The 12574-nt window shown below is 36.1% G+C and overlaps 1 protein-coding gene across 1 annotated transcript; it reads left to right on the top strand.

The window, feature by feature from the left end:
- Positions 1-2653: 2653 nt before the first annotated feature.
- LOC128213836 (uncharacterized) lies at positions 2654-12171 on the top strand. The gene is made up of 9 exons (XM_052919894.1): positions 2654-2699; positions 8064-8274; positions 8792-8860; positions 9104-9544; positions 9760-9934; positions 10225-10386; positions 10591-10731; positions 11362-11623; positions 11888-12171. The coding sequence occupies exons 1-9, from the start codon at positions 2654-2656 to the stop codon at positions 12169-12171; spliced, it is 1791 nt and encodes a 596-aa protein (XP_052775854.1).
- The last annotated feature ends 403 nt before the right edge of the window (positions 12172-12574 follow it).

Raw genomic sequence — 12574 nt, 5'->3', positions numbered from 1 at the left:
CGTTAAGGAAATGCTAAATGTCAAATTATTACTGCCATCAATATATGGTTATAATGTAAACTCGTGTTGATCCAGACAATACGACCTTATTGTTCGAGAATTGTTGATATCTGAGTACCAATGTTTGTAAAACATGTCTAATAATCTTTGTTTTGTAACAAGAAATCGAATATTATTATCAAATCTGTTTATCCATATATATATTCTAATCCTTGCTCTTGTAACGTTGTTCTAAATTGATGTGTTCAGTTTGTATGTAATATTTTGATTTGCATCATTTTCAAGGATCATATTTACCTTACTCAAAAATGTCTTACCATGGCAAATAAAGGTAATTGCTGTTGTTGCTATTTTCGCTACAGATCAATATCTTAATCCAATGTTTAATCATAAACCTACCACGGCCATGTACGAGATTTGACAAAACAATATATGCGGCAAATAATCTTTGAAAAAACTTCATCAAAGACATCTAAAGCATGCCACGTGTTAATAATAATAAGGTAAATGGATGCTAATTGCTTTCAATTAAAGACAAACTGATACACGCGTTCATCCGAAGGTGTCGGTATTTCTTACGGTTTACATGATTCACACTATCATGAAAGTGCATCGCTAAAAGTCAAAGGGAGCCCTGTTCTATAGATTTTTAGTAAGCGAAATGATTAAAAAAATAACGATGCTTTTATTGCGTAAAATATATACTTCAATTAAAGCATTAATTCCGCATTCAACACAAATGACTAAAGAATTTTTGAAAGGAAAACAAGACCATTGCATTTTTAGTACGAAAAAAAACCCACCTCACCGAACAATTGATTATTTTTTATATTTTTGTTGCTTTTTTGCAAGCATTATATAAACCCCTCTCGAAATGCTATTTTCTCTACAGTACAATATCTGAATCTAGTATTTAGTCGTAAACCTATCATGTCTGGTCATGTCCGCGATTCGGCAGAAATAATAAATGCGGCATATAAACTTGGAAAAACGTCATCAAACAATAATTAAAGTATGCCACTTGTTACTGAAAATGAGGTAAATGGATGCTAATTGCTTTTAATTAAAGACAAACTGATACACGCGTTCATTTGTAGGTGTGGTAATTTCTTACGGTTTGCATGATTCACACCATCATTAAAGTGCATCGGTAAAAGTCAAAGAGAGCCCTGTTCTACAGATTTTTAGTAAGCGAAATGTTAAAATAAAAACAATGATGCGTAAAAATATATACTTTAAATACATACGTAGCATTTATTTTGCATTAAACACATATGACTAAAGAAACTATAAATCAAATCGTATGGACTGATATTCTATTATTGGAAATTGCGTCCTTCGTTATTTCTACAACGCAAATGAGATATTGGCTGCGCTATGAAAATATTAAAAGACAGAAACGATGGCCAAAGATATGAAAAGATGAAGTATCTGATAAATAGCATATTGTCTGCCACCATGTATCCATAAACGAAAATATTAAAACCCATATAGTTATCAAGTGGTGCTGATAAGCCCGATTTAGGCTTTATGGTGGGTTTCAATTGTTTTAGTAGCTGAATTCTCGCTAAACAGTACTGGAACCCGCTGACCTGGGAAATTGACCATAAAAAATACAATAGGCCCTGTTATTTTGTTATAGTATTAATAGTTGTCATATGGTGCTTATACGTCTTTTTTCGGTTGATGAATTTCGAATGTTTTGTAGATGTAACTTAGTCCTTTGAACAGTACTTCAACCCTCTGACTTCAGATAAGTTGGCCATAAATGGTATTTTAAAAGGAAAACAACACCATTGAATTTTCAATACGAAAAAAAAACACTGAGAGATTGATGGAAATATCGTGCAATGTTTTACAATTATAATGCCTTTATTTTGTGTTGCCTTTTCGACGCATATCAAAAGTAAGAAAAAAAAAATATTATTTTTGCTAGTGACATTAATTTTGATAAAAAAGTATAGCATAAAATATGTTATAAGCGAATTATGAAGCAAACTTGATTCACATCTAAATCATCGGTCTGCAATTTTGTCGCTTATTGGTTTATGTTCTTTTAATTTGTATTTTATAAATTACATTTTGATAAACGTTAATGTTGATAAATTCATGGTTAATTATGCTATCGTGACACTTGATAATATACATATTTGCTACTGCTGCAACAACATATATAAACATAGAAGACGATTGAAAGTACACAAGGGACATCCTGAACGGGGTAAAATGTCAGATGTCACCACCCAATCCATATTTCACAACCATAGTTCCCACAGTAGCTAATCTCATCAATATTCATGATCCCTTGAGTAGACCGACTGTTGTCCAATCAGAATCGCACCTTTTCCATTATCTGCTAATCATTATGTAGGACGGTATACGATTGGTTAATTAAATAACTGTGAATTTCATCAACCAATCAAGAAATATTGCTCTACTTTAATTACCATTTAAAAGTTTTCATTTAGCACCTATAAATGCCGGCAAATTTCCAGATAGAAGATCAGAAGACTAGTGTTAATACCGTGGATACTACTCCATTATTATTCAATATTATAGATAACCATTCAATAAAGAGTATTAATTTTTCATAATTAAACTGTATGTGCGTTTGATATTCGTTAACTTCGTTGTGCAACTGGACTGTGTTACCATGACTACTGTATCTAACACGAGGAAGAAGGGCGTCTTCATGAAAGGTAAAGCAATATTATAAGATTATTTTAATGGCGTTTTTTACCGCTGTCTGAATAACATAGTTGACACGGTGTAATACTGCTCTATTTTGTAGACGGGATAAAACAATAGTGGGCCTGCCAAGTTCTTATACACGTACATGCATAGATGGTTTTTAATTACGTTATATTAATCACTTCTTTCGAATTCCAGTATATTTAGATTAAGGGCACATCCATTAGAAGTATAAACTGGAATATAGTTAGGTATAGCATAAAGTGTATACTATTTTATACCAATATGTTTGATACAGACGATCACCTTTTGTGTATCTGTTCTTAGAACTAAGCATAACCTGAATCGATCTTTTAACACTAATTTTATCAAATTAAGCAGAGGAGTAGCAATAACAGGGACTTCTTTACCCAAATACCATGCCATTTGGAAATCAAAGACTTTTAAACACCTTTGTCATTTCGTACTGATTACCTTGCTGCTTGATTATATGTAATGTATGGTATTATTTATTTGACGTATGTATATATAATCTGTAGCTACAACTTATTTATGTGAGACGATTTTTTTGTATGGCCATCTGTGTATATAATATGATATTTGTGTTTCACCAAAGATTTGTTTACCTCTCTATAATGACAAGTGCATAATTTTACGTTTTTCCCATGTTACAATGCTTGACCATTAGTTGGGCTTTTTGACTCTGGCGCCTCAATAAATATTGGCTTCATAACGAATGCTTATGTTGACATACACAATCATTGAATGGTAGATAGATAGACGATTCCTCATTTAGGTTGACACACACTTTCATTGAATGGTAGATAGATCGATGATTCCTCATTTAGGTTGACACACACTTTCATTGAATGGTAGATAGATAGATGATTCCTCATTTAGGTTGACACACACTTTCATTGAATGGTAGATAGATAGATGATTCCTCATTTAGGTTGACACACACTTTCATTGAATGGTAGATAGATAGATGATTCCTCATTTAGGTTGACACACACTTTCATTGAATGGTAGATAGATAGATGATTCCTCATTTAGGTTGACACACACTTTCATTGAATGGTAGATAGATAGATGATTCCTCATTTAGGTTGACACACACTTTCATTGAATGGTAAATAGATAGATGATTCCTCATTTAGGTTGACATACACTTTCATTGAATGGTAAATAGACAGATAATTCCTCATTTAGGTTGACACACACTTCCACTGAATGGTAGATAGATAGATGATTCCTCATTTAGGTTGACACACACTTTCATTGAATGGTAGATAGATAGATGATTCCTCATTTAGGTTGACACACACTTTCATTGAATGGTAAATAGATAGTTTTAATCCTCATTTAGGTTGACACACACTTTCATTGAATGGTAGATAGATAGATGATTCCTCATTTAGGTTGACACACACTTTCATTGAATGGTAGATAGATAGATGATTCCTCATTTAGGTTGACACACACTTTCATTGAATGGTAGATAGATAGATGATTCCTCATTTAGGTTGACACACACTTTCATTGAATGGTAGATAGATAGATGATTCCTCATTTAGGTTGACACACACTTTCATTGAATGGTAGATAGATAGTTGATTCCTCATTTAGGTTGACACACACTTTCATTGAATGGTAAATAGATAGTTTTAATCCTCATTTAGGTTGACACACACTTTCATTGAATGATAGATAGATAGATGATTCCTCATTTAGGTTGACACACACTTTCATTGAATGGTAGATAGATAGATGATTCCTCATTTAGGTTGACACACACTTTCATTGAATGGTAGATAGATAGATGATTCCTCATTTAGGTTGACACACACTTTCATTGAATGGTAGATAGATAGATGATTCCTCATTTAGGTTGACACACACTTTCATTGAATGGTAAATAGATAGTTTTAATTCTCATTTAGGTTGACACACACTTTCATTGAATGGTAGATAGATTGATGATTCCTTATTTAGGTTGACACACACTTTCACTGAATGGTAAATAGATAGATGATTCCTCATTTAGGTTGACACACACTTTCATTGAATGGTAAATAGACAGATAATTCCTCATTTAGGTTGACACACACTTCCACTGAATGGTAGATAGATAGACGATTCCTCATTTAGGTTGACACACACTTTCATTGAATGGTAGATAGATAGATGATTCCTCATTTAGGTTGACACACACTTTCATTGAATGGTAAATAGATAGTTTTAATCCTCATTTAGGTTGACACACACTTTCATTGAATGGTAGATAGATAGATGATTCCTCATTTAGGTTGACACACACTTTCACTGAATGATAAATAGATAGATGATTCCTCATTTAGGTTGACACACACTTTCATTGAATGGTAAATAGACAGATAATTCCTCATTTAGGTTGACACACACTTTCGCTGAATGGTAAAAAGACAGACAATTCCTCATTTAGGTTGACACACACTTTCATTGAATGGTAAATAGACAGATAATTCCTCATTTAGGTTGACACACACTTTCAGTGAATGGTAAATAGACAGATAATTCCTCATTTAGGTTGACACACACTTTCATTGAATGGTAAATAGACAGATAATTCCTCATTTAAAGAAGAGATTGAATATTACATACATATACATGAACATAATTATAAGTGTGTATGTACATATATACATGGAACATAGTTGTATGACTTAATTACATATGATTTATTATATTGAGACAATGCAAATGGAACTTTTATGTAAATATATCTACAATTAAATACATACATGTTTGTACAAGTACTTATGATTTAACAACACTAAATAGATTAAAGGAAAACAATTGCGATTGTTAATTCGTGTTGCAATTATTATTACTACATATGGAATAACATAACATAACATAACATTTATTCAGCATCAAATGAAATATCATCCATAGCCCAAATGCAAAACATAATAAATAAATCACATGTAACACATCATTGTTAAGAGCAAAGACATAGTCAATAGAAAAGTATACTATATATCATATTATCAAATTCTTAACATAATTAGGTTCTCGATCGTAACAAAGATGCATGATATAAACTTTATGCACACACACACATATATATATATATATATATATTTACTAACACTGTGTATAGTTTTTCCGCTGTCTGAGGACAAAAGGGTCATAATTTTTTTTGTTTTGGCCAATGGCAAAAGTATGGTTTAAGGAATTGTTTTCGTAGATTATGATATTTTGGACATACTAAAAGAAAATGGTATTCATTTTCGATGGCATTCATATTACAAAAGGTACATATTATATCTGTTATTGGGAAGTTATGATGTCTTCCTGTTTCGATTAATAGGTCATGTGAGGAAACTCGAAAAGGGCAATTTTATATTTATTTATGTGTATAATATCTAGATATTTTTCTTCATTTTTATACCAGCGATATGTTTTAATCTGTTTGATTCATTAATATCTTCATTCCATGATTGTTATTAATTTATAATAATAAGTGTATACTATGATTTTATAAAACTATTTTATAAAATTGTTTTTTTAATGCCAATAGTCTAATGCTTAAATGAGCCGAAAGCGAAAATGATTAGACATGGATATGGAAATCATAATGTGATCTGTGATAAATTATTAAGTTATCGTTATCTGATTTCATTGGCATAAAATGTTTAGTGCCAATTTCATGACTATTTGAGACTAAAGCGAAAGAAATTAGACAAATGTTTGGCTTTCCCGTATTTATAATAAATTGTATTGATGAGTAAAAATTCTTCTATGAGAAATAGGGTCTGAATAGGTTCACAGCACTACAAACAACAAATGCAAAACAATTAAAAAAGCACGTTCATTGTATACGCCGTGTACCTGTTGTTGGGGCCCTTATCATAAGGGTGGTAATACAATGACTGCTTTAACATCCCGATGAAGCAGAAAACATAAATAATAATTAAAAAAACAACAACAATAAATAAAAAGCATGTTCATTGTATACGCCGTGTACCTGTTGTTGGGGCCCTTTTCAAAAGGGTGGTAATACAATGACTGCATTAACATCCTAATGAAGCGAAGAAAATAAGTTTATCTTAGTGAGGGGCATCACGATCTTCTCAAACAGCCAAATGTATATTGAATATTTATTGTTTTACATATTTTATCTTTTGAAATTATCGATCCATACGAATGGACATGGATTTATGCAGGGTTTCTGGAACGATACAATGAATCCAAATCGACTATCCATTATTATCAAGCCCGGTAAACAAACATTTCATAAGTCACAGTTATGAGATAAACGCGTATAATTTGGATCTCTACTTGTTTTAATAGCTATAAATAATTTTAATGATTTCAATCTACATTATGGTGACAACACATTTCTTTTCCTTTCTTCTTTCGTTTTCACATGAAAAGATGAGGTATTAAGGAGTATGATGATATACATCGATTGAACCATAAATTATTAAATGCAGGTCACCATAACCTAACACAAAACCAAATTATTCAAATTATAAAGTAAAAAAACAACAATATCGGACGCAATATTGACACAGTTGAATGCTGCGTGAATGTAATGTCCTAAATATATTTAAGGAACACAAACGTTTTACAAGTAAATATCTTGTAATGACCTTATACAGAGATAAGATCGTTAACTGATGTCTGTATAGACCTCGAGAGTGTTGGTAGTACGGTGGAAATAGAAGAAATATTGGCCTATTTATTATGTTAACAACTATTTGGTTGACAAAAAATATATAATTTACAATCATTACGTCTATTTGCGGACGACATTTCACTTCCAGTTACGTCTACCAATTCAAATGAAATTAAACGCGTCTTACACAATATAGAAGTTAGAACAAATTGGTCTAAACAATGGCTTGTACATTTTAATGCAAGTAAAACTGTAAAAGGAATGATATATTCCAACTGTTTTACGATTACCAATTTAACAACGTCGGAATAAATTTGTTAAGCACCACCAGCACTTAGGTCTTACACTCAGCGATGATTGTTTCGATAGTGTGCCTCAGAAGGGACAGGGCGGAGGGTGAAAGGACAGATTGCATTTTACAATTTACTTTTAATTTTCCGTCATACTGTGATGACCTGATACAATATGCCCATTTTGTGTGCTCATTATATTGAGTGCCTAAATTCATGCCGTTAACCCAAATAACCATTATATTGGTTCATAGCCGGTATGTTTTACAGTGCCGACCAGACTAGTTTTTATTTAAACGATATAATCCCTTAATGATTACGGATTTAATGATGCACGTTTTTTAGTTTGCCTTTTAATGAATATGCACTTCACTGTTCTGTCGACACTATATACACGTGCGTGTGTTCATTTTCAGGTCAGCTGAGGGTCTCCGCATACGTGAACCATGGCCTGGTCACTGTCCACGTTGTACAGGCGCGTCACCTGACGTCCGGGCGTCACCGGCAGCCAGATACGTTCGTCATGATCTCCCTGATCCCTGACCGGCCGCACGAGACGCCCACGCGCTGTCGCACTGAGCACGTCCCCAACACGAGCTGTCCCACATATGATGAGAAGTTCTCCTTGTAAGTAAACCGGATATGTTTTGTTGATCCCAAATGATGATAAATGATACTGAATGTATTTTTTTCTTTCAGTTTCTTTCATTTAATTCTGATCAAACATGTGCATAAGTCATTGGGCATAATTGGTGAGAAGTTGTGTGCATTTAAAAAAGATGAATAGCGTCATCTGAAAACGAGATGTGACATGAATACCTTTGAAAAATACAACATCATCCTATTTACTTTTAATCCAAGTTGAGCAATATGAAAAAATGCAAACCAATTTTTCTGACCCCTATACACGTGTGGAGCTTGACCTTGTCATCTCCATTACATTTTTACCCGCTTCTTCACCTTGACCTGTACAGTTCGCTGTTCGGCCTAACTCTACTGAAAATAGTGTACTGTCCAGATACTTTTTGACCGGCTTGTAAATATTGTTGGGGGCCCAATATGTCAGTTCACATTTACATGATCATTTTATCTGGACCTTATTTTATTTTTGAGGGATATTGACCGTGACATTGTTCTGTTTCAGCGAGGTGAGCGAAGAGGACGAAGGACGCCGGCTGCTGATCGCCGTCTGGGGACGCAAGTCGCATACAGGGTATGTGTTAGAAACATGGTTTATTGAATCTTTTACCGGATTATAACATGTTCTGCAAAAATATGCAATATGAAATAATTTTGCCTTTTCTATTTTCTTGTCGTTATTATCAAAACGTCAAAGCGTATTTACAATCTGCTATGAAAAGCATGAGTCACTCAAGACGTTTTGTTTCGAATGGACTCTTAGTATTTAATTAATGCATTTTAACTGTAAAATATCATATAACCATTTCTGTTTCAGGCCGACTGAGACCTTCGGATGTATGTCGTTCGGATTGAGGCATCTGCAGAGTGGTGAGCGACCAGTTTCAGGATGGTATCACCTTCTCACCGAGGACGTCGGCTGCAAGAAGCATTTGATGGTCGCCCCTCGAGATCGACCGTCCGTCCCTGTGATGCAGAGCCGCATTCCCCGATCATCTCCCTTAGGCACCAGCGTCCTAGAGATCCCGAAAGTTAACAAGCTAGTGAGCGGCTCTGAACGACTCCAGATCTCCGTCAAGCGGTCTACTTACGGCGGGTTCGGTTTCTCAGTTGTGGATGCGTGTCCGGTACGCGTTAGTCGCGTGGACGGCACATCAGGGGCTGAGGAGGCGGGACTGCGTCCTGGTGACCTAGTCTTCCGCGTCAATGGTCAGAACGTTTCCCGCTCCACATCAACCAGCGTTGCTAGACGCATCAAGTAAGTAGAAATATAAGGTATAGTCGGAGTTAGTTTGCCATGGAACATAAATATAATCTTTGCCACGCTCACAAGAGGTACATTTTCATTGCATGAGATAACGGTATTTTCGATAGATTCGTAAAATCGAACTGAAATCAGTAAAAACTTCATGTTTGTATAACATTAATTTACCTGTGATTTACATACCCACACTAACGCATGCTTATTTACAGGCGCGGTGGCCAGACCCTGGTGTTGGAGGTACAGAGGCCCGCCCAGATCCCGATCGCCCACACGCCCTTGTTCGAGCATGATCCCACGGTCCACGAGATGTCCGATTCTGACAACGCCTCCCATGAGGAGTGGACGCTCTGTGACGACCACATGGAGCTTACGGGACCAGGAAGTGTAAGCATTAATCCTTATTCTCTGTCAGTTTAGGTCGCGCTTCCGAGCGTGTCTTACTCGGGATATCCGACTGTTGGTTCTCGAGTCAATTTGAATGTTGGTGGTATAATTAATTTGAAACAGTGCTTTACTTTGCTGTGCCAGTACTTTACGGATCGAAATAAAATTATGCACAATTTGGTGCAATGAATTCAAACAAGAATTTGCAACACGTGAAACAAACATTAAATATCACCGCATGTCTGCCAAGTTTCCACATTGTATAAATCTAAAGAAACGTTGTATTACAGAATGGGGAGACGCGACGGCAGGCGGCGCTACACGCGCTGCTGATGGCAGAAGAGCGGTTCGTGGAGGCAATGTCCCGGGGCATGCAGCGCTATTCCCGTCCGTTGCGCCACGGTCTACTTGCACCTGAGCAGCACTCCATACTATTTCAGAACGTAGAGAAGGTAAACCACGGTACACTATTCTTTTTTTTAAATAGATCCGTCTACAGTGAGGTGAAGAAGACTCTTGAAAAGTTCATTTACAACTAAGTTATAAATAAACAATTCAAATGCCATTTTTTATTGTTCAATATGCTAATACTATAAAATATAACGGGTTTCTAATAACGCATTCTAACCTTTGCATGTCCTGTTGTGTATTTGCAGTTAGTGAGCATGTCGGAGTACCAAGTGCACCAGATGTTGTCAAATCTGCCCGACATGGATGACGCCGCAGACCCCGACGATTCCATGTCTGCCGACTCCACTGACATTACCACCATCGTCGGTATCATCTACAAGTCCAAGGTACGTGACTTAATAAACTTTAACGTATCCCTGTAGTGCCCGCCAGATGTATTATAGTTCCATTTTTAGGGCAAAAATTTATATAGCATAAAGCATGTCATTTCATAGATGTGTAGGTCTTGAGAGTATAGCTTATTTTCGAAACAAGTCTTGAGAAAAGAACACTTCCTAGTTAAAAAATGCATTTTTGTTTTAAGATTAGGCCAACTGTCATCTGGCCCAGTGGTGGTTGCTTCTGTTTTGTAAATCTGGAAAGCAAGATGTTGATTTATGACTTCTTCAGCATTAACTTGGCAGTTCCGATTGTCTGAAACATATTTAAACGTTTTAATTTTGGCCTCCTCAATCACATAAACATGTATTGGGGTTTATCTCTGTAACATAAATTTAAAAATTAGAGATTCGAAGTGGTATAAATAAGTAATGTTAATAGAAATTCGGCAGTTGTTAAAGTGACTTACTGAATATTTGCCTGTTATCTGATCCGTTGATTATTGGTTGTCGGAGTTCCGATTGGTAGAGACGTGCGTGCGAATACTAATGCTATGCACTATTTGCAAGATGGTTGATTTTGTTGCACTGTTCAATTATGATTTTGGTGAACTAAGCATGTGTACAATCTTCCTCCAGCTCCCCGTGATTCTGCAAGCCTACAAACTGTACACCTCCGGTATCCCCCGCGCCGCACGCTCCATGGCCATCCTCGAGGGAGACCCCGACTTTCTCCGCTTTCTGTGGCGCCATGAGGGCTGCGGACATCCACTGTCGCTGTGCGAGTTCATCAATCGACCGCTGGAACACCTTGGGGACATCTACCGCCTCGTGACCGCCATCCGGGACTCCCTGTCGCCAGGCTCCCCTGATCATGGCATCTACACTGAGATTGTCAACGGTAGGGTCATTGATTGTGTTAGCAAAATAAAACAACACTCAGTTTGTTCATGCCACAAATCGAGCATGATGTGTATATGATCATCGAATGAAAAAAATGGAAAGTACATCAAACTGTATAATTGCTAGGTACGATACAAAACTCTAATGAATGATAAAAATGTTATTTGATATATTAACTTAAGTGTTAACGGTCCAGTTTCGCGGAAACACATCCCTTAAATTATTTGAACATAATTTGTATAATATTGTTCCCTCTCTTCAGGTCTGCAGACGGTGGTATCCGCCTCCCAGGCCGTGGAGAATGTTAGTAGCTCCTTTCTGTCTGTCGCCTCCTCCATCCTCGACGTCAGTCGGGCGACGTCTGGTTCCACACGTCAAGTGCCGCGAATGGGCGCCCGCATTCTAAAGCGCGTCTCCTCCGCCTCCTCGTCGAGCTCCTCCAGTGGGTTCGGAAGTAGCGGCTCCCAGCACTCCGAGGATGGTCAGTGTCAACGGGCATCCGGTCTCCTTCTGCCGGAAGTTGAGTTCCGCCAGACCACCGTGTAGTCAGGGCACTGGTGATAGTGTAAACATAAATTAAGAATGTTTCAGTGAACGTGCTTGACTGAGTCGATGTTATGAGCCATTGTGATATTGTGGCATTTTGTTTATAATATTCTCAGTGCTATGTTTTCAATTGTGCTTTTGTTATCGAATAGTTTTGTTATTTATCATTGTTAGTTGTTATTTTGTTAATCATTGTAAATAATTATTTTCTGCATCTCTTTCTTGGTATATTGTCTTGCACATACTTCTCGCTGTAATTTCTTTACTCGATTTTCTCACTATTAAATTATTTGAATACTTACTTTGTTACTTTGTTTTCTTTTAAGCCGGGGGGGGGGGGGGGGGTAGTTCCATGATTGAATATTATGATTGTAATTATCTATGAATCTATCAGGGATGGTTG

Source organism: Mya arenaria, chromosome 13, assembly GCF_026914265.1.
Source record: "Mya arenaria isolate MELC-2E11 chromosome 13, ASM2691426v1".
Classification (NCBI taxonomy): Eukaryota; Metazoa; Mollusca; class Bivalvia; order Myida; family Myidae; genus Mya; species Mya arenaria.
This window is presented reverse-complemented; position numbering and strand designations above follow the sequence as displayed.